This window comes from Thrips palmi, unplaced genomic scaffold, assembly GCF_012932325.1.
Source record: "Thrips palmi isolate BJ-2018 unplaced genomic scaffold, TpBJ-2018v1 HiC_scaffold_19, whole genome shotgun sequence".
Classification (NCBI taxonomy): Eukaryota; Metazoa; Arthropoda; class Insecta; order Thysanoptera; family Thripidae; genus Thrips; species Thrips palmi.
In genome coordinates, this window is record NW_023144628.1 from 14,000,815 (window position 1) to 14,028,795 (window position 27,981).

Below are 27,981 nucleotides of genomic sequence, written 5' to 3' on the forward strand. Positions count from 1 at the left end.
CAGGCGGCGAAGCCGGCGCGGTTTGGTATCGTTCGACGCGTGCGGCAGTACGAACTCAGCCGCCGGCAACATGAGTCGATCTAACTTCACGTGCAGAACTTTTGTAACTCTTGTCACCGCAGTCTTGGGAGGTTTGTCATTACCGTACTCTATCGAGCTGTGTCTAAGAACTGCCTGCCTATCCGTATGCATGCAGCACTGTTCCTGTACGGCTAGGTCGATCTTGAAGCATGCTTGGATTCGCAACCTGGAGCATTCCTGGCATTTACGCGCTACGCTGGAGTGGGGTAAGGTTACCAAACGTAGATCACTTTTTAGAAATGTCTTGTATTTCGGCTCAAACAAGCGATGACCTTAATTTTCTTTGATTCATTCCGAGATTACCACAAAGACCTCTCAAGAAATGAGCATTTAATAGCTAATACTTCAAAATTTACAGGGCTTTGAAATTTTATTGATTTTAGTGATTCTTATTTGGGTCTGACCCGAATATGGATGCCCCCTCCCCCCTGAAAGGGGCGTTGCGATAACTTCTGGTCGTTTGAATTTTGAAAGGGTACACTTTGAAGGTGTCACGAAAGAACTGTATGTGCGCTCGTTGCTTTGCGTTACACACTCTCATTCCAGGAACGTGACATCACGTGACGAATGCGACAAAATGCCACATCCCTTTAAACATTGTTTCTCATTCGTTTAGGTGTGAATCTGCCATAAATCAGCTTCTTCATGTGCAAACGAGTGTAACAATGCTTAAAGGAACGTAACACATTCGTTTCAACGTGATGTCACATTCCAGGAACGAGGGTGCTTCAGCCTAATACAAACTTCACTTTCTTAAGTTGCAATTGTTTCTTTTTTTAATTGACCTTGAACCAAGTTAGTGCGTGGTGCTTGATTCTTTGTGTCATCTTTATTTGCTTTCGTTTCGATAGTGTCGTGCAGTCGACAGAGCGGTGACCCAGTCGCTGTAGGCGAGATGGTGTTGGTGCGCCTGAACGTGACCGGCAGCACAGTGCTGATGGGGTTCATGATGTGCGACGAGCATGGCTGTAACAAGATGGAGCTGTGGGGAGTGTCCGAAAAGCACCGCATCAGCTTCAAGAACTTTGTCGACTGCGGGGCGGATGGCTACGGCGGCGTCCAAACGGCGAAGGTAACCAGCATCAAGGAAAACGGCTTGAGTTACGTCCAAAAGTGGTACAAAACTTAACAGGGGTGTATAGCCCACCCCCCTTTCCCCGATGAGGCTGAGAAACGAATCGTAGAGTGCGCCGAAGTTTAACGACGGGCACATTTTAAAAGGTTGTTGCATGAAAATAACACAAATACCAACCTCGACAACAGTTCGAGGGGTCCTATTCAAAAGATCTTATCTGCGGGCGTTCCCCTCAAGACAATCTTATCTTAAACGCCTGTAAATTTCACACATTTTGATCAGTCAGAATAAATACGACGGTAAGCGAAACATATTTCTACACTCCCGACAAAAATTAGCGGAACGCTTTTTGTCATCGTAATATTTTCTAAGTCTTTCGAGCTAGGAAGCTGAAATTTTGCACACGGGTGCCCCTACTACTTCTCTCGAGGCCTGCGAAGTGCGTAGCCCGTGCGCCTCCCCTGACGGACGGCACCTACCCCTAAGTTCGCAAGAGTGAAAACAAGCTAGGGCCCGCCCTTCCGTCGAACCGAGTTGCCAGCTCCGCTTCGCTGCGCCGGCAACTCGGTTCGACAGGGGGCCGGCCCAGCTTGGCCTGCCGGCGGCCTTTTCTCGGGCCTTCGGCCCTCGCATCAGACCCAACTTGGCCAGTCCAAGGCCCGGGCCTTCGGCCCGCTCGCATCACACACACCGTGAGCGGGTAAAGCAAAGTTATCGATGTACCATCGTGACTTAGGCCCTCCCTTCTATTCACAATATGCAATGGTCCTTACACTTTTTACTCCAACTGTCCTTAGAATATGCCCGTTTCATTTGTCTCTTCGCCCTCATTCCGAAAATACCCATATTTGCCATGCTACTGCAACTCCTTGCAATAGAGGCACAGCAGGAGCGCAAAACGAGTCCGTCGCACTTTTTCCCATAACTCATGAAGGCGGGCTCCTGGACCCCCCTTCCGACCCCTCGTTGAAGAGGTCTTGCCAAGACCTATCCAAAACTTAAGTAAAAATTTTCAGTCGGTCGACCCCCTTTTTTCAAGATCCTGATGTGACTAATAGACGAAGTCGGGCTCCTGGACCCCCTTTCCGACCCCTCGTTGAAAAGGTCTTGCTGAGACCAATCGAAACCTGCAATAAATTTTTTTTAGTCGGTCGACCCCCTTTTTTGAAGATCCTGATCTGGCCAACTTGTAAAAGCGGCCGATGGGGTCGGGACCAGGTCCATTCATCCTGTCTCGTCGCCCCGATTCCAAAAATACCCCTATGTGCCCTGCTAGCACCAATAATGGCGGAAATCCCCCTCCCGCTCATGTAACCATGATGCACCTGCAGCAGCCCTTGTGCGACCCGGACGGGATTTGCACCACCGGATTATTTGTTTGGACGGTACTCCTGAAGTACCCTCCAAATCTGGTTACTCTAGCTCAACTCCTTCCTTGTACACAGACGCCAACAACAACAACAACAACAACAACACACAGACACAAAGGCAAATGCATAGGCCCTCCCCCTATTTTTTGAATAGAAGGGCGGGCCAAAAACGATGAAAACGTGCCGTAAAAACCAACTTTACCTTATCGCAGAGGCCAAAGTTTTCGTGTACGAGGTCAAATGAGTCTCCTCTTTCCAACGATGCATGCGGAATTCAATTTGAACCAACCCACCCCCGGCTGCACTCACCCCCCCCCCCCTCGAGGGGGTGGATTTCGAGCATGTTTGAATTTCGCGCAAAACAGCGTCGGGGCGTCCCCCGTACCAAGCAATCATGTTTTTTCGACGTTCCAACCACCCCCGGGTGAATCATCCCCCGGAAAGTCCCACCCCCTTTCGAACACCGGCCGTCCGGGGCCTTTCGGTTTGAGCAAAATGCACCAAAACTCCAGGGGGCATTCCTCCAGTGTCCAAGAAGCCGTCTCAGCGAAGAAACGCGCTGCCGGACGACTGCAACCCCTGCAGTCGGGGTGTTCACCCCCTTGCACCCCTGCACGCCCCTAGAGGGGTTAGAAGCCCTCCGACGAGCGGGCTGGTCGAACAAGACATGGGGGAAGCGATCCTGAAGTTTTCAAGACGATCCCACCAACCGTTCGTCTTCCAGAGCGAAAAAAGCGTCATTTCCAGTAAAAACCACCCCTCACTTCACCCCCTTCCAGCGACTCACTGAGTGGGGGTAGCAGTCCCAACCAACGTCACAACACTCGGCCCAGACCTCATTTCAAAGGCCTCCAAGTTTCAGACTGATGCGACAAAGCATGGGACCGTGGGAGCGACGCAACGATGTGCCTGCACTCGGCGGCAACGGACGCGCTGGCCCGTCGGGTCCATGCGCCGTGCAGGTAGGCAAGCCATCTCACCTGGCGCCAGGATGATTAAAAGCCATTTGAGAGCCTGATTTTGGCCCGCGCGTCACTACGCTTCAGCACTGTACGCAGGGCATGTCTCCCAACATGCCACAGTGACTAACCAGCCGAAATCAGACTCATTTGACCTCGTACACGAAAACTTTGGCCTCTGCGATAAGATAAAGTTGGTTTTTACGGCACGTTTTCATCGTTTTTTTCACTCCTGCGAACTTAGGGGTAGGTGCCGTCCGTCAGGGGCGGCGCACGGGCTACGCACTTCGCAGGCCTCGAGAGAAGTAGTAGGGGCACCCGTGTGCAAAATTTCAGCTTCCTAGCTCGAAAGACTTAGAAAATATTACGATGACAAAAAGCGTTCCGCTAATTTTTGTCGGGAGTGTACATGCACTTTTGGTTTCTTTGATCTTCCATCTCAAGATTTACTTGAACATACTCACAAATTATATTGATATGTAGCTGTATCAAATGATCAAACTAAGTGAAATTACCTGCGTTTAAGATAAGATTGTCTTGGGGGAACGCCCAGATAAGATCTTTTGAATAGGACCCCTCGAATTATTGATGAGCAAGTTTTCTTCTTCAGAAACGACGAATTTGTTGCTAATTATTTTTCCGACCTATTAATTCCGTCTGAAAACAATCCGGTCTATCTGACAAGTGACTACTGCGGGACACTGAGACTCGGATAGGTCTGAGACTTCATCGGCAATCAAAATTGATACACGTAATGCTGGCAACTGGAGTCAGAGCTGCGCTAAGGGCTGCTTTAGCATCTCCTTCCTGAGCGCGGTAAATCAAACCCATCCGCTACACTGACAACTGGTTACAAACATCTTGTTGGCAAACAACGGAGGTCATCAGCAAGGGGTGAACATCTTCGAAAAATTTGTACACCGTAATTACTCCAGTGGGGTTAAAACACTTTATCTGTCTGCGTGTACGTGTGTCTGTGCGCACTACTGCCCCGAAACGGCTCGGCCGATCTGCTTGAGATTTTGCAGAGTCATTAGGAATGTTCTAGGCTCGCCACACACCAAAATTCAGCTTTCTATCTCAATCCATCCATTCGGTCATATTAAGCAAAAAAACACTCAAAAAACGGCAGAAAAAAGACAACTTTTTAAGCACTTCCAACTTCTAGTCAAGTTTTATGTCGTTTTCTATGTTAAGGCTGCTGATGACGAAAATAGAACCCATTCGGATCCCCAATCCAAAGTTAAGTCGCAGTTTTTGAGGGGATCACGCCCATTTCTACAGTCTCTTTAGCAAAGCAGCCTGCCGAAGGCAGGCTAGCGCCGCAGGCCAAGGCAGGTGTATACGCCAGGCGTGGATTGTCGAAACCGGCGCAGCATCGCGAAGGCATCACGACGTTTCACCTAAACTTTTTCACCGAAACCCACATTGCCGAATGTTTTTAAGTCCAAACAATATTATCTAAATTACAGTCTAAAGTAGTCAAAATCTAAATTTTTTCTTCGGAAATCAGGTTTTAGGGGATGTTTCTCCACTTAAGGGCGTAGGCGGCATGTATATGGCGACAGTCAAAAAAACTGCCACTCAGAGATGGTTCACTCAGAGAAAGACACTCAGAAAAAGGCCACTCAGGATACATCATTCAGAAACGGTCACTCAGGGAAAATCACTGAGAGGTGCGCGAAAATGACTCAGGATTTGTCACTCCGACAATTTCCTGAGTGAATTTTCCTTTGTTTAACCAGTGGGTGGCTGGCGTCTCTACAATGACAACACTGGGCAAAGCACTTTTTGTGCGGTGAAACGTTTTAAGGTCAAATGACAAATTTTAAATTTTCGGCAAAAAATACTTGGGCATCCAGGTTTTGGGCGAAAAAGTTTATGTGAACCGTCGTAGAACCCATCGCGAAGCCTGTTACGACAAGACACGGTCTGGCGTACACCTACCTTGTATAACTGGGTAGGTGGGTCAGCAGCATAGCAGGTCGTTGGAGAGATGATAGGGGACTGTTGAAAATGAACATCAGCTTAACTTCAGCCCACATTGAACCATCCTTGTGGTATTGCAGTAGTTCCTAACGATGATCTCTTATCAGTTGAGTCACATCGAATTGAACTCTTTTTTTCTCTGCATGAGTAAAACAACGAAATTTTAGAATTTTTGAAAAGAGGTCTTTCATTCTTTTCAAAGGAAATTCATTCTTCTACTTACCATGTCGAGCTTCAGGGTGCATATCTGATAGGTATTGTTTTAGTACGGTGAAGAGGGTTTTCTGGTAGCCATACCGAGGATGAAGTTTGCGCATGTGTCTGTTCTGCAAGGTATAACCAGGATTTTGTTGGTCCTTACATGCTTTTACAGTTTTGGGCTCTTGATGGGCATCAGCATTGCTTCATTAATACATTCGAGGCGAAATCGGTTTCCTTTTGGCCCTTTTCTTTTCCAGTTGTAGGTTGAGTGGCAAGTCCTGTACAGCGACTTCCACTTGGCTTCGTTCAGGCATCCTACATTTTTGTAAGCCTCTCTCAGCTCTTGTTTCGCTGATTTCAACTGTGGTTGGAAAGGAGGGTAAATTTTGAGTAATGATTTAACTTACATAGTATGTAAAATGTATCTAAGTTCTGTGTCAGTTAACCGTTTTTCTTATAGTGATATTTTGCCTTTTCAAACAGTAGAGTAGCTTCATTCTGTTGGTGGCTGCATTTTTCTGCATTTGTTTCTTTGATGCAGTCTGCTTTTTCTTTCTCCTAAGCTCACTCTTGACCTTTACAAATATTGCATCTATACCATTTGGGCACCGCCCTAGGACATTTGTTGGTAAGCCCCCAAAACCATACCCCCCCTCACATGGTGTACCCGTGCTAAGCTCGGCCAGTTTCGTCTATCCACGCCTGGTGTTTACACCTGCCATGGCCTGCGGGGCTGGCCTGCCTTCGGCTCAGCATTCGATTTTAACATTTAAGCTGGGGGGCTCCGCCCTCAGACCCTCCTTTGCAGTACGGAGTGACGGGGTTCGCTGGTCAAACCGCATGACTCATGGCCCTGCAAAATATCAGTTGAATCGGCCGAGCCGTTCAGGAGTAGTCGCCGTCGGGAAGCCATGAGTCCAACAGTACAGCACAACATTTTTTCCTATTTTTAACAACTTAAGGGGAGGTTCTGGTGAAAATGCTATTTTCTCCTAAATAGGTCCCACTGTGAAAATTTGTTAAAAATTTGATGTCTTATCAAGTATTTATTAAAATTTTACATTGGGGAGGCACATTCTATGCCCTGAATCCTGTCGCAGAGCCTTTTTGTCCCATTTAGGCTATAACTTTAAAAATCTTCTTGCGCATACTATTTTGTCGTAATAGGTTGGCTTAGACATTTTTCACTTCTTCGATTCATTTTTTTAAAATGCCGGCATGCCCATCTCAAAATGTGAATTGCATTTATATTCGCAAGCTTTCTAACCAAGCATTTCACTAAAATTGATCAAAAATGTACAAAACAGACAAATTTTGGGGACTTTTCAGCTTAAAAAGCTAATAATTAATAATATAATGGAAGTTTCGAGCTATGCATGCCGGAATCTTTTGAAAATGAGTCGAAGAAGTGAAAAATGTCGAGGTCAACCTTTTACGACAAAATAGTTTGCGCAAGGAGATTTTTTAAGATACAGCCTCTACAGGCTCAAAAAGACTCTTCGACTGGGTTTACAGCCTACAGGCATGTACCTTCAAAAGTCAAATTTTAGTCTCCCCAATGAAAAATTTTATATTCCGAACAAATTATGACTGTAGGATCCATTTGGAAAATGGCAAGATTTTCACCAGAACCTCCCCTTAAAGGACAACAACTCAAATACGTGCACACATGTTACAAAATATATCTTGTCTCTTCGTCTTTTTTTTCTTCCAGGATAATGGGCAGGGTTTTTGTTCGTCTAGCTGAAGCGATTTCGTTTGTGAAGCAAAATCGATCAAGGTTTGAAAATACTCGTTTCACATGTACGGGACGGACTGTAAGGAATGAATCGCAGGAGCGCCAGGACGCACAATGCACACTCATGTCTTGCATCTATGTGTTGTCTGTCCTCTTTCAGAGCCCCTCGATCGACAGGGAGTTCCTCCCATCCTTCTTGCTAGTGCTCTCTCGCCATGATGAGGTTGTGTCCCTCTGGCTGCAAGAAGCACCGGAAGCCGTCGTCACTTTGCCCATCTCGCGCGAACAGCAGCGTCTCTACATCAAAGATCACTGGATGGAAAGTCTGTCACCGGGCAGTTTCACGTTCGAGTTTCTCGAGGGTAATTATCCTTCGTACCGGCTGTTTAGGAAAATACAGTGACTGTTCGATAAGTGGCCTGGCCTCCAGTATCAGTCCACTGGCTATTTCTCATCATATCTCATAATGTCAAATAGGCAATTGCTAAGCAATGCTGAGAAAATAAGGCCCCTGAGGACTTAAAAGTTGTGATTTTTTCGCATCATGCATCAAACTTTAGGCAGTATGCAGTTGTAGTTATTAACAAGAAATTCTTGTGGGTAGATAGTTGTAGATGTACTTCATTGCATTATACTCTGGTGAAACAAAGGCATTAAAATTATGCCCTTTACGGGCGTAAAGGATTTACGTCCCTGGAGCGGCGTTAATTTTTTGGAAGGGCATTAAAATTTTGCTTGAAAGTCCTATACCATTTACGCCCTTCCCAAGGGCATAAAACGATTCATGTCCTAAAGGGCGTAGTTTTTATGCCTTTGTTTTACCAGTGTACTGTTGGTCCTGCAGATAATTCGTGGAGAAGAGAATGCTTCAATGGCGGTTGGTACAACAGGGCTCTCGGGGCGTGCTCGTGTCCTCCTGGTTTTGACGGCCTTTCCTGCGAAATAGGTAAACTGTAGGACCAGGACACAGGTTACTATCATTTTTACCCAGAAACATATGGTGAGATCTCTTGGAACAGGACCGCTCGATTTGTGATGTTAAACTCGCAGCCTGTGGTCCTGACCGTTACGGCGCAGCGTGCGCGAGGGCGTGTTCCGGCACGGCGAGGGGTTGCCGCCGCAGTCTGCTCGTCTGGGACTGCGACACGGGCAGTGGCTGCAAAATCTGCGCTGCGGGCTTCCACGGCAACCTCTGTGACAAGAGTGAGTGGAAGAGGCGTGAATCCCAGGGATCCTTAACTTACACTCTACAAAAAATGTCCTGTCAACGCCGTTAATTTATTACCAATGTTTGCTGTTATGCAATTCACGGCGTTTGCTGTGAACTAGTTCACGGCGTTCACTGTGATCTCGGTTACAGTGTTCACTGTGATCTGGCCACAGTAAACGCCGTGAATTGGAGCCTGATTTGCAGTCCTTCGGTGCTCAGCGGCGTCAAACTCACAGTGTTTACTGGGTACCAGATCACAGTGAACACCGCGAACAAGATCACAGTGAATCCCGTGAGCAGTTCTCAGTAAACGCTGTGAATTGACCTACAGTGAAAACTGGTAATAAATTAACGGCATTTACAGGACATTTTTGGTAGAGTGTAACATTTAAGAGGATGCTTTACCCGCGGCCGGGAGTGGGGATTCGGGCCCCCGGCGGGCGGCAAGGCGCGCGTTGCACCGATGCAAATGTAACGTCGCCGTGGCTTCACTTTTGATCCGATTGTCACGAAACTTGGCAGACGCGTTCGTGATGCCCTGAGGCAGGCCTCGCTCGTTTTTGCCGCGTTCCAAACCGTTCATTTGAACATTTTTTGAACATTTCCGTTCAACAGGTTTCGGCCACAGCAGCTCAGTTTGCGGGACAGTATTCCAAAATCGGAGACCGTGGTGAGATGCGCGCTGAAGTTTTAAGTAGCTTCCCGCAAACGGATCGGCAAAATGTTGAACGACCTCGCTTGAATCTTTAAAATCAAACGCCCTGCAGCGGCGTGGACGGCGTGGATCAGCCCGGCCCGGCTGGAGCGGCTCGCCACGGCCAGGTGGGGAGCCCCCTTGCACCCGAACCCCGCAGCGCAAGCCCACCCCCACTCCTCCGCCGCCTAGCCCAGCCGAGGAAGCGGGGGCAGGGGGAGGTGACAATAGGTGCATCCGCACGTGCAGTTTTGTTTCACTCGCACCGCAGGAGAATAGACAGAGACGTGAGCGACAAGAACGCGACCCTCCGAGCCGGGCGAGGAGGCCCCGAAACCGTCCGCCGGATCGCCGACCGCCGGACCGCAGAGATTTCAAGAAATTATGAGAACAGGGCCAAAATCAACCTTTTCACGAAAAATCGTAGTTGCGCGTTTCGAGTCTCGCTGATTATTTCTATACCTATCTCTAAAAACCCAGTTCGGGACCTAATCGCCGCTTCCTTCTTTCACTAGAGTCACTGGAGGGCACTAGAGGCTAAATTAGAATGGTCCAGAACTTATGAAATCAAGTATTCTTTTATTTTCTGCCCTGCCGACCACTATTTGAACAATGGTTGCTCAAAGTTGAAATCACTGCTCCTAATACCACTAGAATGCTTTATCTATTTGACCTAGAGGCAAGCAAGTATCACGAGACGATGCAGAAAACTATGTTTAACAACTTTTATTTAGCATCCAATTCGATAAACCGCCTGTCAGATTGGTCAAACGGTAAAATATGTATGTATGAAAATCACGATTTGGGCTGACTTTGGGCGGCCACTGCCTCAAATCTAGGCCCTCTAGTCACACTCTCTCTACAGGGCAGTGGTCTTTAGAGGCCTTGTTTGTAAATCCTAGCTCAGGAGAGCGATTTTCTTGCGTAGTTTGGACGCTGTGTTGTCGCGAAGTTGGGCGAAACGGCGACAAATGAATAGAAATTGCGATATGGGGTGACTTTAAGCAGCCACTGCGTCTGATCCGAGGCGGTATTTCGTACCCCCTCAGTGGGCAATCGATCTTTGGACCTTCCTTTAGCACGCCTTTGTTACGGAGTGCGATTATCCGGCTTCGTTTGGAAGAAGTATTGTCTCAAAGTTGATCAAAACGGTCACAAATACCTTTGAAAAATCGTGTTTTGGGCCGACTTTAAGCAGCCACTGCGTTTGATCCGAGGCGGTATTTCGTACTCCCTCAACGGGCATTTGGTCTTTGGACCTTCCTTTGGCATGCCTTTGTTACGGAATGCGATTGTGTGCCTTAGTTTGGGAGCAGTGTTGGATCAAAATGAGTCAAAACAGTCAAAAATGCCTTTAAAGTCGGTTTTGATCAACTTTGAGACAATACTGCTCCCAAACTAAGGCACACAATCGCATTCCGTAACAAAGGCATGCCAAAGGAAGGTCCAAAGACCAAATGCCCGTTGAGGGAGTACGAAATACCGCCTCGGATCAAACGCAGTGGCTGCTTAAAGTCGGCCCAAAACACGATTTTTCAAAGGTATTTGTGACCGTTTTGATCAACTTTGAGACAATACTTCTTCCAAACGAAGCCGGATAATCGCACTCCGTAACAAAGGCGTGCTAAAGGAAGGTCCAAAGATCGATTGCCCACTGAGGGGGTACGAAATACCGCCTCGGATCAGACGCAGTGGCTGCTTAAAGTCACCCCATATCGCAATTTCTATTCATTTGTCGCCGTTTCGCCCAACTTCGCGACAACACAGCGTCCAAACTACGCAAGAAAATCGCTCTCCTGAGCTAGGATTTACAAACAAGGCCTCTAAAGACCACTGCCCTGTAGAGAGAGTGTGACTAGAGGGCCTAGATTTGAGGCAGTGGCCGCCCAAAGTCAGCCCAAATCGTGATTTTCATACATACATATTTTACCGTTTGACCAATCTGACAGGCGGTTTATGAATTGGATGCTAAATAAAAGTTGTTAAACATAGTTTTCTGCATCGTCTCGTGATACTTGCTTGCCTCTAGGTCAAATAGATAAAGCATTCTAGTGGTATTAGGAGCAGTGATTTCAACTTTGAGCAACCATTGTTCAAATAGTGGTCGGCAGGGCAGAAAATAAAAGAATACTTGATTTCATAAGTTCTGGACCATTCTAATTTAGCCTCTAGTGCCCTCCAGTGACTCTAGTGAAAGAAGGAAGCGGCGATTAGGTCCCGAACTGGGTTTTTAGAGATAGGTATAGAAATAATCAGCGAGACTCAAAACGCGCAACTACGATTTTTCGTGAAAAGGTTGATTTTGGCCCTGTTCTCATAATTTCTTGAAATCTCTGCGGTCCGGCGGTCGGCGATCCGGCGGACGGTTTCGGGGCCTCCTCGCCCGGCTCGGAGGGTCGCGTTCTTGTCGCTCACGTCTCTGTCTATTCTCCTGCCGGTGCGAGTGAAACAAAACTGCACGTGCGGATGCACCTATTGTCACCTCCCCCTGCCCCCGCTTCCTCGGCTGGGCTAGGCGGCGGAGGAGTGGGGGTGGGCTTGCGCTGCGGGGTTCGGGTGCAAGGGGGCTCCCCACCTGGCCGTGGCGAGCCGCTCCAGCCGGGCCGGGCTGATCCACGCCGTCCACGCCGCTGCAGGGCGTTTGAATTTTAAAGATTCAAGCGAGGTCGTTCAACATTTTGCCGATCCGTTTGCGGGAAGCTACTTAAAACTTCAGCGCGCATCTCACCACGGTCTCCGATTTTGGAATACTGTCCCGCAAACTGAGCTGCTGTGGCCGAAACCTGTTGAACGGAAATGTTCAAAAAATGTTCAAATGAACGGTTTTGGAACGCGGCAAAAACGAGCGAGGCCTGCCTCAGGGCATCACGAACGCGTCTGCCAAGTTTCGTGACAATCGGATCAAAAGTGAAGCCACGGCGACGTTACATTTGCATCGGTGCAACGCGCGCCTTGCCGCCCGCCGGGGGCCCGAATCCCCACTCCCGGCCGCGGGTAAAGCATCCTCTTAACTAACACTGCTTTCGTAACGTAACATAAGACAATGTTCGCTAAAGGGTAAGGGTACGGACTTATAGGCTGTCGGAGTCGTATCCCTCCGCGCGGTCAACATAACCTATAAATGTCCCGGTTTTCACTGATTTTAAAAGAAATGACGCATTGTTTTTCTAAAATGATGCATCTAAACCGTTTCTAGAATGAAGTGGAGCACTATAATTGAGGTACTGTGACATGTCCGCGAAACATCGGAAGTTTATCGTAATTATAATACTTCGGTTTTGACGAAATTCAGCAGTAAAAAAGGATCTTACGTCAGTGGGTTCCGAAAAAAATCAGCTTTTACGAATTGAATGGTTAAACTGCTAACTTTTGAGTAGTTTTTTTATAATTACCATTGCAAAATTCGGTCCCATAAGATTAGCATTGTAACATAGTCCCTCTGGTCCTCGCGGATGAACACAGATTCGGCCCACTCCGCCAGCCTATGAAAGTACTTGCAAAAGTATATCTACACAAATTCGAGACATAAAATTAACCTACTCTTTTGAAAAGATGTTAGAAGTTAAGGGTAATAACTTTAACTCTTATGATAACGTTATGGTGCCCTCATGAGGTAAGTTCAGGATCCCTGGTGGATCCTTCCTAAATGTGTACACTGTGAAAATTTGTTGTCACTTTAAAAGAAAAAACGCGGATGACATTTTCATCACATCATAACAATCTCATCACAAATTGATGACATTTTTATCAAAGCTCCTAGACTTATTGCATGGGCGTGACAACAATGTCAACAATTAGCCTTGAAATTGTGATCAAGTGACGACTGAAATTTTCATAGTGTACTTACAATCGGAAAATTTCATGGGGAACAATTCATTCCCGCAGTTTGTGGTGCTGGGCAATACGGATCGGGCTGTTTCCAAAAGTGTGGCCAGTGCCACTCCGCCAGCCCATGCGATGTGTACACGGGGCGGTGTCCGTCGGGCTGCGCCGCTGGGTACCACGGAGCAACCTGCCACCACGGTTAGTAAGAAGCTAACATAATTTATTCAAAGCTATCTTTATTCTCATTTTACTGTTATTTATTTTGTGACTATTTACGGAAAATTTTAGCGAAAAAAAAAAACAGTTTAGTCATTTTCACGATTTATCGCACCCTGGAGTGCAATAATTTGGTTATTGCCTTAATTTGCAATAGCCACCCTTTAATTCTGGTCATAAAAGAGTGTTTTGTAGTAACTTTTCTTTTGCTGTACCTTTTCATAATTGCATTTTGTTTTGAAGGTCAACCAAAAAGTGAACGTTGCAAAATTTAGCAATAAAGTTTTTACTTCAGATTTCTTGGATTCATCATTGCAAAAAAAATTTAATAAGTTTCATTTTTTGTAATATATAAACAGTGTCTATTGCAGTTTGAATGACAGTGTTACTACTGCTAATATGCTTTGCCACTTCTCCCGGCCCCTCTTGTGATGAGAGAGCCTCCCGAGCCTCCCCTCTTCGACGATTACCCGCATGGAACTAAGCGTTTTCTGTTTGTTTCAAGAACTCACTCATCTTATCATTGGGCCAAACATAACGTCAGTGTCAGGCACCTCGTTCAGTGGCCATTTCTACACTACGCCTGAAAACTTGGAGGGATCTGAGGCGGTGATGTATTACGAAGTGCAATATAAGGTAAGTCTAGTTCAGCGCACTGTTGCAGTCGCGAAGTAATGGGACCAATAAATATGTGAACCCTGAACCATTATTTCAGGGTTGCGTAAGTGGGGTCTTGTACAGTTTCAATAGATTCAAATGACGACTGCAGTCCGTAACCCTTCTGAGCAGATGATACCTTCATACTTTAAACGTACCTTAAACAAATAGACACACAAAGGTGTCAGCTAGCTTGTGCCCGCGAGTCAAGAAACCAAGCGCGTCTTCTCGCCAGCTGCCGGGCGGGACTACGAATACACTGTCAGAAATTTTGTCGTAAATTAGCGACGAAAATGACGCTAATTTTGATAGCGACGGAAATCGTTCTCAAACTACTTCGTCGTAACTGAACGACTAAAAAATTGTTTTTCTACGACAATGTCGTAATCGCGATTAAATATTTTGGAATCCGAAATCCCCGAAAAGTAGGTCAAAAGTTACAATTTTGCTCGTTTTTTTACGATTTGTGTCGTTTATTTACGATTCATATCACAAATTTACGACAAGAGTCGTAAATGTACGACTGAAGTCATAACTGCACGACATATTCCACAAATGAATTACGATCGTTCGTAAACTTACGATTAAGTCGTAAATTTAGGACTTAATTCGTTTCCAAACGGAACGTCTCGCTATCAAAATTAGGGGCAGATATGTCGTTAATTTACGACTCAAGTCGTTTATTTACGACTTGAGTCGTAACAAAATATGTCGTTGAAAAACGACATAATTGTTCTACAAAATGTCGTAAATTTACGATTATTTAGTGTAGGGTATTTTAACGAATCCCTGGCCCGGAAGTCTCAGAACAAAAGTAAGAACCAAAACCGCTTCTGCGCATGCGCAGACGCTGCCTCAGAGTGGACGGGGGACGTCTGCGCATGCGCAGAAGCAGTTTTGGTTCTTACTTTTGTTCTGAGACTTCCGGGCCAGGGATTCGTTAAATTACCTTTACTACGTTTACACGGGGGAGCTAGCCTCGGTCAACTCGAGGGGTGGGGGAGTGGAGGGGGTAGGTCTCGAGCTAGCCGTGGTCAACTCGCGCGCATGAACACAGGCGGTGGGTCAAGAGATAGACCCCTCGAGCTAGCCCAGCTAACTCGCTGACCGAGGCTAACAGCCACGTGTAAACACTACCACTGGGTCAAGTGAGGTTAGCTGTGAGGTTAGTTGCGCGTAGTGAGTTTGAGGTGTTGTCCTGTGTCGTGGGCTCCTATTTTCTATTACTATGAATGCGAAGTTTGATAAAAATGGGAAGATGTTTAGTGCAATGCCTGAGGGCAACGGATTTCGTCTAGTTGCGCAACGTAAGTGTGATTATTTACATTACTTGTCCAATAACTTCACTCTTGAGTTGTGTGCGACATTAGGTGATGGTGTGTAATTCTTTTAATTTTTGGGTCGTTCCAGCCGTTCCACGTCCTTCCAGCTGCTCTTCATCTCAAGGTACGTTGTTTAGGAAAGGGTCTCTGTTATGTATCTGTGCTGACTGAAATCCTTAACCTTGGAATGAATATTTCAGGTGTTAATTCTACAAGCGTAAAGCGCACCAGGAGGTCCAGCGAGAGTGCAATAGGTACGTTGTTTATGAAAAGTTGTCTTTTATATTTCTGTGCTGACTGAAATCCTTAACCTTGAAATGAATATTTCAGTTGTTAATTCTAAAAGCGGGAAGCGCATCAGGACGACCAGCGAGAGTGCAAATTGCTCTTCTCCACTAGGTACGTTGTTTATGAAAAGTTGTCTTTTATATTTCTGTGTTGATTGAAATCATGTGCTCTGAAATAAACATTTCATGTGTTGGGTTTTAGGTTTGAGTTCTCCAAGCATTGATCGCACTAGGCGCACCAGTGAGAACACTCCAGTGACACAGCGTATGTTGATCATCTTCTAAATCATGATACCTAACTTCACCCATGAGAGACAAGCAAATTGTATGTGTTAATTTTGTATCTTGCAGGTCTCCTCTTGCTCCAAGGAACGCAATGCAGCAGTCTGCTGCACCTGCTGGAGGTAAGCATCGTGAAGTTCCTAGTTAGTTTAATGGTGTTCTTTAAAAAATAATTGTAGTGTATTGCGTTTAATACCTGTTATGGGTTAATAACAAATGTTTTGACTGTACAGGCAAATCTCAAATTTCTGCGAAAAGAAGGAAAGCAGACAATCCATCAGGTTCTGACAAAGAAAATGGTCATGGCACCAGTGACAATTCGCATTTGCAAGGCAATATGATCCGTAGAGATGGTGATGGTGATGGTGACGACAATCAGGAAGACGATGATGGTGACGATGATGAAGAGGAGGATGATAATGATGTTGAGGAGGAGGAGGAGGAGGAGGAGGAGGATGATGATGATGATGATGAAGACGATGATGAAGATGATAACGGTAGAGAGAGTGCTCCAAAGAAGTCACAAAATGTCAACAAACCACAAAAAATTTCATGGCTTAACAACGAGACTGAGAAGTTCCTCAATATATGTAAAGAAAAGCACGTAGTTCAAAAAATTGATGGCACGATGGGCCAGCATCTCACTAGGGCTAAAATTTTTAAAGTTGTTGCAAAAGCCTTGAAAGACGCCAATGTGAGCAAAGTGGAGAAAACATATGTTCATTGCAAAAAAAATATGGGACATTGAAGAAGTCATACATGGTGTTTCTCAGGAAGGTGCAAGGAAAAAGTGGTGCGGGAGCCAAGACTTTGAAGTATCACGATCAACTGTTTGAATTATTTCACAAGAGGCCGAATGCCACCTGTAATCAGTGGGGAGTGGAGGTCTCAACTTCTGCAAGCACTTCTAAAAGCTCCTCCGATTTGACGACATCTGATGGAGATGTCGTCAATGACGCTGGCGGTCCACCACCTTCATCATCCCCTGCATCTTCAGGCAGAAAATATCCTCCAAAGTATAGAAGTAGAGCAGGTATGGTGGAATGCTTTAAACTTGTCCCTCCATTTTTTTTGCATCTTTAGTTACCTCCTTGTAACATGTAACATATTTCTTGTGTTCCAGGCAGTACAAACTCAACTCCTGCTTTGATAGAAAAAATGATGGAGAGCGACAAACAGGAGAACGTATCGTACAGGGATTGGTTCGAGACAGTGCTGGAACGTCAAGATAATAGGGAAGATAAGTTTATATCTACATTATCCACAGCCATGAACTCCTCCGTATCAACAGCGATAACAACCGCCATTCAAGCTATGGTTCCTTTATTTGCTCAGTTTGCTCAGCCACAGGCCCCTGTCCAGTTTATGGGGGTTCCACCTATGACTCAAGGCTGGCCTGTCCATCCTACGTCCATCGCCACCACATCCCCATTTCAGTCTGTGCCCATACCTCAGATAGTTTCCCCTTTGAATCAAATGTCATCCCAATCCCAGGCTGTGGCTCAGACTCAACCCCAGGCAGTAACATCCCTCAATATGACGTCATCCCAACCCCAGGCTGTGACTCCGACTCCACCCCAGACAGTAACATCCTTCAATATGACCTCATCGTTGGCTCCCTCTCCTCAGGCTACTGCAAGTCTCCCAATGCAAGTTGAAGCAGGCCTAAACCCACCCCGAACCCACTCCCTGCCGCTTAATTCGAATAATGTACAATCATCCAGACCTACAGTTTCAAATCTACCGTTTAAGTTGCAATCCAACAAAATTATTATTCGCCCCAGCCATCCCCAACCTGGGTCCCAGAGAATGCTCAGACCGCGAATTGTTCATGTTCCTGCAAATTCTCTTCGCCTCCCAGGAAACATCAGACTTCAGCATTTAAACTCTCCTTCCAACAGTCAACCAAACCCTCCAACTTCCAAGTGATATTTAATTTTTGACTGTCTTTACCTGAGATCTCTTTTATGTATACAAGTGTTGTTTTCTTAAGCTTATTGAATGCTATGAAATGATTAATGTATTTTTTGAATTATTTTATTTCATGTAATTTTATTTGATAACTGATTGTTTCTGAATAAAAATATTGTATACTTTTTACTTCTTTTGACATGTTTTAAATTACTTATTTGTGCCTTGCATTGCACTCTCATGGCCATGATTGAAACATGTAATTTGGTTTAGTTATATGCCAGGTAAATTAACAGTTATTGACAGTTATATTCTGTGTGATTTGAAACATTTCAGGGTTACACTGATATAAATAAGACAGCTTTACAATCTGCATTCAAATTTGATTTATTTGGGCAAGGGATGTACAGGGCTGTAGTCAGATGGAAGGTACATGATTGGTCCCTTAAGAATAGTACGTATTTCAATATATCATTACAGTACTTTTACAGGGTTTTACAGTACTCTGAAGGCTCATTCCTCATTCGAAAACTGGGTGAGAAACCCTACGACTGTTGCACACATCTTCCCCTGCTGGAGGTAAGGACCTCACATTTCTCAGACAAATACAGCATGAGATGGTCACGAATATCAACTGCATCGTATTGATTTTCTGTGTCATGAGGTATTGTATCTGGCTGTGGAAATTCTCGCTCATCTTCACGAAGAGCAGCAAGCCACCTGTTATGAAAGGTTTCTTTGCTAAGTTCACATATGTTGTGCAAGATGCAGCAAGCAGCCTCCACCCTAGGTACAAATTTATAATTAATATCGCTGCGCCTTCCCAAAATTCTCCACCTAGCCTTTAAGGGGAGGTTCTGGTGAAAATGCTATTTTCTCCTAAATAGGTCCCACTGTGAAAATTTGTTAAAAATGTAATGTCTTATCAAGTCTTTATTAAAATTTTTCATTGGGGAGGCACATTCTATGCCCTGAATCCAGTCGCAGAGCCTTTTTCTCCCATTTAGGCTATAACTTTAAAAATCTTCTTGCGCATACTATTTTGTCGTAAAAGGTTGGCTTAGACGTTTTTCACTTCTTCGATTCATTTTTTAAAAATGCCGGCATGCCCATCTCAAAATGTCAATTGCATTTTTATTCGCAAGCTTTCTAACCAAGCATTTCACTAAAATTGATCTAAAATGTACAAAATAGACAAATTTTAGGGACTTTTCAGCTTAAAAAGCTAATAATTAATATTATAATGGAAGTTTCGAGCTATGCATGCCGGAATCTTTTGAAAATGAGTCGAAGAAGTGAAAAATGTCAAGGTCAACCTTTTAGGACAAAATAGTATGCGCAAGAAGATTTTTTAAGATACAGCCAAAATAGGCTCAAAAAGACTCTTCGACTGGGTTTACAGCCTAGCATGTGCCTTCAAAAGTAAAATTTTAGTCTCCCCAATGAAAAATTTTATATTCCGAACAAATTATGACTGTAGGATCCACTTGGAAAATGGCAAGATTTTCACCAGAACCTCCCCTTAAGCGACCGAAGGCATTTTCCACCACAACTCTGGCTTTATTCATGTACACATTGAAAGAATCCATTACAGGGGTCGTGTTTTTGTCATACGTATAATTTTTTAAAAGCCATGGCATTAGAGGATAAGCAGGATCTCCCATTATCATGTACGGAATGTCCATTCCGTTAACATTTCTTGTACCTTTTGGCATCAGTTTGTCATGGTTTTTGTAGAAGGTACTGTCTCGTAATACATCAGCATCGTGACAGGCCCCTGGCATCTTACAAGATATGTCCCTAAACAAATACTGATCGTCTACAATACCTTGGAGCACTAGTGAATGATAAGTTTTCCTATTTATGAAGTCAGAATTCCCTTCTCTTGGGGGAGTAATGGGAATGTGGGATCCATCAATTGCTCCTATAAGCTGAGGAATATTAGACATCTCCTCAAAACGCCTAGAAATATGTGCAGCCTCCTCAGCATCAGGGAAGCGAATGAATGTGTCACCTAACTCTTCTGTGACAGCATAGCAGAACGCATAGAGGCAGTTGTGAACTGTTGATTTACAAACGCCAAATAAATTCCCTATGACTAAATACTCAGCGACATGAGCCAGTTTGTAGAGACCTATTGCAACAATCTTCTCTACAGACAACGCTTGCCCTGCAATCACAGGGTTGGGCTGGGGTGCAAGGAGGTCATGAACCCGAGAACAAATCCAATCGAAGGTACCTTTGCGAACACGAAAGTTTTCTAGCCACTCCTTATCACTGAACAAGGGAACTGTTTTATCCCACCAATGACTAGAAGTGCTCCTTTTCACTCCCTGCTTCCTCCTGCGTTTTGAAGCAAGCAACGCAACAATACGTCTCCGTCTGCGCCTCAAGAACAGGCGACGCTGGAAGTCTAATTCCCGGCACAAAAGAGCTCGTCTTCTGGCAAATCTTTGCCTCACAGCTAGGAGAACAAGCATCTGAAAATAAAAGTACACAATTACTGAGGTTAGTGACAGTTAACAAAACTCGTCATTATAACCAACAATCTAGCGTGTTATGTAAATTACCTGCACTGCATGGACGCTCACAATAGTTACGCATATAGTCATAAGAGCTATCAGTCGAATGTCCATTGCATAAAGCAAATTTCGACCTGATTTCTTCGTATTTGTTTAGGCTATCTTGAGGTTAGAACGCCACTCCAAACAACGCGCAGCACCGGCCCCCACTCCAGCAGCGCGAGCACCGCGTGAACACCACGTCTGCTAACCCTGGCCGGGAGGTGTCTCCCCTCCACTCCCCCACCCCTCGAGTTGACCGAGGCTAGCTCCCCCGTGTAAACGTAGTACTTGTATCGCATGGCTCTCAGTCCGCGTGGAACATCGACAATCCCTCCCCGCTTAAGACAGCGTAGCGACAATGCCTCACGGTTCGCTCGTCAGCGAGTTTACAGTTTGCACGGCTCAGCGCGCGGCGGTGCAGGTCATGGCTCGGCTCGCACCACCACCGGCCAGCCTGCTCCAGTCGAAGCATTTTATGAGTCTATTACTACGTTTACACGGGGGAGCTAGCCTCGGTCAACTCGAGGGGTGGGGGAGTGGAGGGGGTAGGTTTCGAGCTAGCCGGGGTCAACTCACGCGCATGAACACGTAGGTGGGTCAACGAGTTAGACCCCTCGAGCTACCCTGGCTAACTCGTTGACCGAGGCTAACTCCAACGTGTAAACACCACAGGGTCAAGTGAGGTTAGGTGTGCGCAGTGTTTTTGAGGTGTTGTAAGCCCATCTATTTTCTATTATTATGAATACACCTGTGAAATCGTTGGAAAAAACTGATCCAGGAAGCGGAAGAAGGGAATAACTTGACTTATCCCCAAATTGAGTTTTTATTTTATTATTGTGCCTTAGAATGGTTTAGATCATTACACCAAATTATTTGATTGAATTCCAAGCAGTTTAGGAGAAAATCCACATGGAAAAAGGGTATAACTCAACTTAACCCCTTTTACAGTCTAAATTTCATTGGAAAATGGAGATAACTCAACCTTAGTCTACATGAGTCCGTTTGACAAATTGGCAAAAGGATATAACTCAACTTGTGTTTTTATGGATCTAGTGTAAAAAGAATCAACTCAACTTAACCCCCCCTTAATTTTAAATTTCAATTTGGAAAAAAAAGCTAAGTCCAAAAAATACACCAGAGTAACATACACTTTATGCTGACTATTGTTCCACTTGACTTGTCTCAAAATTCCTCTTGGTTTAGGAAATATAAGGTGAGCTGACTCTGTTTTCCATTTCAGCGGAAAGTGATAAGTCGCAGAAATCCTCTACGGAGTGACCTTACACTTTTGATTTTTTTTCCAAAATTTTACTAATGCTTTTTGAAATTATTAACATCTGCAACATTCATTTGTTTTGTTTTAGTTTTCCCTGTTAACAGTTTTTTGTTTCTCCTGAAAAATGACCAAAATTGAGTTATCCCCTTCTTCCGCTTCCTGGATCAACTTGGGAAGCAGTTTTCTGTTGTATGAAATCATTAATTTACTTATTCTATTTTATGTAATTTTTATTGATTTGATTTTTACCACTTGTAACTGATTGTTTCTGAATAAAAATATCCATTGTCTATTGCGTAAAGCAAATTTCGACCTGATTTCGACTTAAATTCGAAATTGTTTAGGCTATCTTGAGGTTAGAAAGTCACCCCAACAACGCTTCACCGGCACCGCGTGAACACGACGTCTGCTAGCCCTGGCTGAGTGGTGTCTCCCCTCCACTCCCCCACCCCTCGAGTTGACCGAGGCTAGCTCCCCCGTGTAAACGTAGTATATGTATTTTATTTCGTACACAATTTTCAATACTTTCATTTGGACAAAGCCCACACCACCACGTAGAAGAAAACCAAACGAGTACCATATGCTTTCATTAACGTTCGTGAATGAGATTTTTTTTGCGGTTTGTTGCCTTTCTGTTGTAACTTTCACACTTGTCCTTAGAGAACGTTTTTGTCACAGCTGGTGGACAACATGGAAGGGCAGTGGGTGACTGGGGTGCTGGCGCATCTAGGAAACTCGAGCGCAACGCTGGAGGCGGGTGCTGGCAGTGTTCCTCACTTCTATAACTTCACGGTGGACGGGCTGCGGCCGGGTCAGGCTCTGGACGTGCGCGTCGTTCTGCTTGACCGTCAACTGCAAGGCTTCAGTGCCGTGCCGCACGTCCGGGTAACAACGCACGGCGAGAGTGAGTCTACCTCACTGCAAACTCTAAAAGTTCACATCATAAGAAAATATTGCTTCCTATGCTTGCGCCTCATTCACTGTAAAATGGTTCAAGTTTCTATGTAAGGCATTTAGAGTGTGCCCTGCGCTAACCTAGTCTGCCCATGCACTGTTTGAAAAAAAAGGGAGGACAAGAATTTTCTTGATCCATCCGTACCTGCTAACTACAGACCTTTAATACTTTTGTTTTCGCACTCGTTCATGTAGACAAATTGAGCACGTACCGTACACTCAGTAAAGTCCACACTCTCGGTCTTTTACTATTTCTCATGAGCAGACTATTTCTGTAAGGAACCATAATACTCAGAATTTTTTCTCGGTATTATTTAGCATAGCAATTGTTAATTACTGTAATGATGTAATCGTTTTCAAGGTTAATTACCAAGAAATTTTAAGTATTGAAGAACGATATACTAAGAATTATGGTTGCTTATAGAAATGCGTCAGCTATTGAGAAAGAAATGCTCCGTAAATGGCTGAGAGTGCACTGAAGACTCCTTACGGACACCATGTATCCGCAATACGGACGGTTTTGTGCAAGCGTAATTACGGATGGATTTTGTTTGTAATACGGATGATTTCATCCGTAATACAAAGGTTTTCGTGTCCGTAACATACAGACGAAAATATCCGTAAGGTACGGACGAAAAACTCTTTGTAATACGGATGATTTCATCCGTATTACAAGCAAAATCTATCCGTAATTGCAATTGCACAAAATGTCCGTAATACAGATAGATGAATCCGTAAGAAGTTTAGTGTGTGTACCAGGTGGTCCAGGAACGTCGCAACAAAATGATTGCATGCGATGCCTTCATTCGCGAGTTAAAATGCCTTCGTTTTCTTCGTATTACGAAGCGATGCTTTGTTGACTTTTACTCTAAGGTTATATTCCGTACTTACGCGCTAGATTCTACTGCACATTTTCCGTAATAAAGCACGGAGTGCCTTTTTCGACCGCAGTCGTCAGTTGACACCCCCTTGATCTCTGTTCATTATTGCAGGATTTATTTTCGACTTGACTGTTTTCGAGGTGACATCGCATGGAGCGAAAGTGGCTTGGACTTCGTCTGGAAACCAGACATTTGTCGTGCGATATGCGGTAAGAACTGCATCAGGCTATCTAAACACCATCCTGCGCAACTGAAGGAAAAGTAACAATAAAAAAGGCCGGAAACAGTTCATTTTCATTCCTTGAGAAATAAAGACCAATCCCATTTAATGTGACAGTCACGCCGATAGATTTTCAGTGCTGGCAAACGATGAAAATGCTTTGTAATTTTCGATCTAATTCTTCTTGGGACAAACTTAATAGTTTGTACCTGATAAACACTCTAAACACTCCGTATTTTATGGGTGAGCGAACTAACGCGTTGTCGCCTCCGCAGTGCGAGAGGCTCTTGGCGTGCCCAGAGAGCTGCTTTCATTCGAGAGACTGGCTGTTTGTCGACGGACGCAGTGCCACACTGACCGGTCTACTGCCGGGTGCCGTGTACAACGTGCTAGTGTCTTCCTCGAAGGACGAACTGCAGAGAGAGTCGGCATCTATCGTCACGGCATTCGCAGGTAACAAAGCAGGGACATTCGATTGGGGCTGAAAAATAAATTAGACAGAATCCAATTGATGCGGGGCGAATATTGAGATTCAATTGGACTGTGAGAAATACCGTTTTGCATACCACTACCGCTTATTTGCTTAGTTGAGAATCTCTTAGTCCGAGCCTCATTTACTGCCATCTTTATTCGAATTAAATTTGTAAAATGTGGTCTAGAACTCCGAAGAGACGCCCCATGTAGCGGTAAGGTTGGCACGGTAATTGGGTGGATTTCATTGATCAAATCGCTTCTCACTGCAAGAAAAAAGGTTAAGTTCAGATCAAGTCCATCAATTACAGTGAAAAGTGTACGACGAGGATTGTAGAAAGTACAGCGAGGCCAGAAATGGACTTCAAGCGTCTGGCCGGCCGGATTGCACTTAGTACAATGATTGATGAAACTCAAAAGAACAACCCATACATGATAAAATATAACAGGAAAAGTAGCGATATACATCGGCAACTTTGGCCCGTCCCGTACATTAACAAATGTGTAAATTTCGCCTTTGTTTAACCCTGACGAATTTAAACCAGGGTCTAGCGTCAAAATAGATGTTATTTTCGTCATCAGCGCCCTCAAAAACATAAGCAACAATGCAGAAACTCGAATGAAAAGAAAGTTTAATATATACCCCACTGGGATTTGAACCCGGGTCCGAACTTCTCCGATTCGTTCGAAAGTGGCACCATTGGTTTTTTCTCGTCGCACCGATTCCAAAAATACCCCTACATGCCCTGCTAGCTGCATCCGTTGCCGAGATCCTCCTCGACCCCATGTAGACCATGATGCACCTGCAGCAGCGCCCCCGGGGCTCGGATCGGATTTGCTGCCACCGGGCGGTTCTTAGGGTCACCCAAGGAGGCTGCATACCAAAATTTGGTCAAGATCGGACCACGGGAAGTCCTCGGACGAACGAACGAACGAACGGACGCACAGCATGCATCATACTATATGCCCGTCCCTCCGTCATTTTTTTACAAAAAATAAACGGGACGGGCCAAAAATTGGCTGAAATTGTTCTTTGTTTCCTTTGTTGCATTTTTCTTCAGCAGTTCTCGTTCTTGATGTATGTGTCTGTCCAGTTCCTGACGTGCTCATCGATCCGGTGGCCGATGCGTGTGAAGCCTGCGACACTACCAGTGTTGCTGTTGGTACCGGAGTAGTCAGTCGCACCAACACTTCGGCTACGGTGCAGTGGACGCCACCACGAGACTGCGCTCGCCTGAACGGGCCGCACACCGGCTACCACTGGCAGCTGCTGACGATCTCTTGCCCCGACGACGGTTGCCCTCAGCGATCAGGCACCACGAGGAGGTAACATTGGCACGAGGTCTAACCACCTTCGTAACCCTGTGACTGCAATGCGAGGGGGTAAACACTCGTGTAATTCCCCGTACACAAAAACCGTGTATTATGCGTAATACACGTAATTGTAATACCATTTTTGGGCCAAATGTGCCAAATTTTGACATTTTAATGCCAGAATACACGTGTAATATCCCCTTCTGTACACGATTTCTTGGAGTGTTAAGGGGGCTCATACATGTTGAACACACTTTGTAAAAAAAAAATGTTTGATGTAGATGGATTAAGATTCTACAATTTCTGTGTTAAAACCCTTTTAGATAATTGAGTAAGCTTCATTTTGGCTTAAAGGAAAGTGACTTTGGACATTTTTTGGAGATTTAGTCGAAACGTTTAAAATTTTGCTTCTCGTAAGATTTTGTTCGCATACTTGCTCAGATCTGTGGGGAAAAAATCAGGGAGACTCATCCCTAGTAGTGTCATAGAATTGACTACAATGGGCTTTATATCTGCAATATTTTTCAAGAAAAAAAATAAAAACAATTTTTTGTTAAAAAATTTGTTCAAAAAATTGTTAAAAAAATTGTTTTTATTTTTTTTCTTGAAAACTATTGTAGATATAAAGCCCATTGTAGTCAATTCTATGACACTACTAGGGATGAGTCTCCCTGATTTTTTCCCCACAGATCTGAGCAAGTATGCGAACAAAATCTTACGAGAAGCAAAATTTTAAACGTTTCGACTAAATCTCCAATAAATGTCCAAAGTCACTTTCCTTTAAGCCAAAATGAAGCTTACTCAATTATCTAAAAGGGTTTTAACACAGAAATTGTAAAATCTTGATCCGTCTACATCAAAAGAAAATTTTTACAAAGTGCTTTTAACATGTATGAGCCCCCTTAACCTCCTCGCTGTAATGTTATGTATTCTGTTTTTCCAGTACGTCCGTGGTTCTTCTAGATCTACTCCCAAGCACGTTATACGAGTTGAGAGTCTCCTTAGTAAACACAGTGGGATTTAACCCTTTGCTGTACGCCAGCATTTATTTTAATACGTGTGGAATCATTACAAATTAGTTATCAATAGGCGCATGTCAGCAAGAGCTGCATGAACATGATAGGCCACTCAGGTTATGATTCCTGCCCTCGTTGGTTTGTCAGAGGGGAAAAGTCAGCTAGAATGAGTAATGTCATGGTCTTTCCTCATCAAGAACTTTTGGAGCCTTGAACGGAAGAAAACTATTTTGAGAGATTTTTTTCTTAGAGATATTATTTTGTACATTTGTTTGCCTAAGATAGAAGATCTGATGAAAAGTGAGTATTATGAAATTGTATCCACACAGTAAATGTCTTACGGTGAAAGGCTGCACCAACATAATATGGTGGATGTTTTCTCCATAATACCAACGAAATTCGTCAAAATCTCTATAAGGTACAGTGAATTCTCAATGGTATGTTACGAAGTCAGCTGCACCACCATAATATGGAACATTTTCACCATAATATGGAGAATCTTCACTGTACAACATTTAGAGTGCATGTTGTTGGAGAGGCTCGGTCTCGTGAAAAGTGCTAGTGTTTCTGGCGCTGATCTGAAAAAGCAGACCAGCTTTTGTGTAAATTTTGGGAAGCATTTGAAATCCTTTATCGTGTGACACATGTCTTCATGTATATCTGTTACGGCATTTAAGTCAGTCCGTTAAAGTAACAGGAAATCTTCTGATCACACACTGTTACTTGTAAGAAGGTTTCAATGGAGAGATGGTGAACCTTGTTCATGGTACAACTCATGCTCCAGTCCAAGTACACTCTCGCTTCTCTTCGTCAGCAAAGCTACAATCAATGATTGCTAGTATGAAATCTGATTCTTCAAAATCTTTCTGAGTTAAAATGATGTCTCATTCTATACATGTAAACTAAGTGAGAAAATTTCAAGTGGAATTTTTGTTGGGGGCTAGAATCTGGTAGCCAGTTTGAAAAGACTCTGAGGGAGTTTATGGTAATTTTGTTTCAAGATGAAACTTTTCATTTTCAAACTTTTAAGCGCTTGTACAAGGATATAATTTTGTACACCAGAGTCAGTTGTTCCAAAGGGTCCAGAATATCCCACTATTGTAAGTACAAGTGTAATGCAGGTGTTGCTTATGAAAATATTTTAACCTTTGTGAAAACATCTCTTAATGTCCAGTGTCCAGTGCTTCGCTCTGATTTCAATGTCAGTAGTGAATAGCACTACAGGTGTAAATGCCAGATATCACGAGGACTGTGATTTATCAGACTGTACAACAGAATTGGTACCTGTCATCAATTTAATTAATGTTTGCTTCTGAATTGCTGTAAAGGATCGCAAATATTAAACAGAGCCACTCAACTCACTACAGTTCTGCAATAAAAGTTATCCTATTGGCCCGATAATGAAATGGAAAACACCATTATGTCCTTCATACTTACGAAGAATGAAAAATTCCGTTACTGAAACAGT

The 27,981-nt window shown here is 44.4% G+C and overlaps 4 protein-coding genes across 6 annotated transcripts; 3 read left to right on the forward strand and 1 right to left on the reverse strand.

Annotated features, from left to right (window-relative positions):
• On the forward strand, positions 1-27,874 carry LOC117645782 (sushi, nidogen and EGF-like domain-containing protein 1). Of its 2 annotated transcripts, none has more exons than XM_034386190.1 (12): positions 1-131; positions 933-1,153; positions 7,574-7,775; positions 8,258-8,359; positions 8,464-8,616; positions 13,203-13,340; positions 13,864-13,994; positions 22,336-22,561; positions 23,604-23,701; positions 23,988-24,165; positions 25,278-25,509; positions 26,441-27,874. In XM_034386190.1, the coding sequence occupies exons 1-12, from the start codon at positions 71-73 to the stop codon at positions 26,574-26,576; spliced, it is 1,878 nt and encodes a 625-aa protein (XP_034242081.1). In that variant the 5' UTR covers positions 1-70; the 3' UTR covers positions 26,577-27,874. The 2 variants fall into 2 exon arrangements, with proteins under 2 accessions (XP_034242081.1, XP_034242080.1); XM_034386189.1 differs by lacking the exon at positions 1-131 and adding an exon at positions 145-287.
• Positions 15,018-16,689, forward strand: LOC117645792 (phosphopantothenoylcysteine decarboxylase subunit VHS3-like). Of its 2 annotated transcripts, XM_034386217.1 has the most exons (7): positions 15,018-15,322; positions 15,426-15,461; positions 15,538-15,591; positions 15,668-15,736; positions 15,827-15,889; positions 15,976-16,028; positions 16,140-16,370. In XM_034386217.1, the coding sequence occupies exons 1-7, from the start codon at positions 15,244-15,246 to the stop codon at positions 16,245-16,247; spliced, it is 462 nt and encodes a 153-aa protein (XP_034242108.1). In that variant the 5' UTR covers positions 15,018-15,243; the 3' UTR covers positions 16,248-16,370. The 2 variants fall into 2 exon arrangements, with proteins under 2 accessions (XP_034242108.1, XP_034242107.1); XM_034386216.1 differs by lacking the exons at positions 15,018-15,322; positions 15,426-15,461; positions 15,538-15,591 and having other exon boundaries at positions 15,678-15,736; positions 16,140-16,689.
• On the forward strand, positions 16,634-17,888 carry LOC117645788 (mucin-5AC-like). The gene is made up of 2 exons (XM_034386212.1): positions 16,634-16,939; positions 17,030-17,888. Exons 1-2 carry the CDS (start codon positions 16,666-16,668, stop codon positions 17,833-17,835), a joined length of 1,080 nt encoding a protein of 359 aa, XP_034242103.1. The 5' UTR covers positions 16,634-16,665; the 3' UTR covers positions 17,836-17,888.
• On the reverse strand, positions 18,088-20,608 carry LOC117645787 (protein ANTAGONIST OF LIKE HETEROCHROMATIN PROTEIN 1). Its single transcript, XM_034386211.1, has 3 exons — positions 20,388-20,608; positions 19,345-20,297; positions 18,088-18,666 (listed from the first exon to the last, which is right to left on the reverse strand). Exons 1-3 carry the CDS (start codon positions 20,451-20,453, stop codon positions 18,363-18,365), a joined length of 1,323 nt encoding a protein of 440 aa, XP_034242102.1. The 5' UTR covers positions 20,454-20,608; the 3' UTR covers positions 18,088-18,362.
• Positions 27,875-27,981: the final 107 nt, after the last annotated feature.

Excerpts from the sequence above, each read along its gene's own strand:
- LOC117645782 (XM_034386189.1), top strand. The coding sequence starts at position 191 with ATGCAGCACTGTTCCTGTACGGCTAGGTCGATCTTGAAGCATGCTTGG. Across the intron at positions 13,995-22,335 it reads ATTACGAAGTGCAATATAAG|CTGGTGGACAACATGGAAGG; the intron begins GTAAGTCTAGTT and ends TTTTTGTCACAG. Across the intron at positions 25,510-26,440 it reads CGATCAGGCACCACGAGGAG|TACGTCCGTGGTTCTTCTAG; the intron begins GTAACATTGGCA and ends CTGTTTTTCCAG.
- LOC117645792 (XM_034386216.1), top strand. The coding sequence starts at position 16,001 with ATGCAGCAGTCTGCTGCACCTGCTGGAG. Across the intron at positions 16,029-16,139 it reads GTCTGCTGCACCTGCTGGAG|GCAAATCTCAAATTTCTGCG; the intron begins GTAAGCATCGTG and ends TTGACTGTACAG.
- LOC117645788 (XM_034386212.1), top strand. The coding sequence starts at position 16,666 with ATGGTGTTTCTCAGGAAGGTGCAAGGAAAAAGTGGTGCGGGAGCCAAG. Across the intron at positions 16,940-17,029 it reads AAAGTATAGAAGTAGAGCAG|GCAGTACAAACTCAACTCCT; the intron begins GTATGGTGGAAT and ends CTTGTGTTCCAG.
- LOC117645787 (XM_034386211.1), bottom strand. The coding sequence starts at position 20,453 with ATGGACATTCGACTGATAGCTCTTATGACTATATGCGTAACTATTGTG. Across the intron at positions 20,298-20,387 it reads TGAGCGTCCATGCAGTGCAG|ATGCTTGTTCTCCTAGCTGT; the intron begins GTAATTTACATA and ends TTTTATTTTCAG. Across the intron at positions 18,667-19,344 it reads GTGGAAAATGCCTTCGGTCG|CTTAAAGGCTAGGTGGAGAA; the intron begins CTTAAGGGGAGG and ends CCAGAACCTCCC.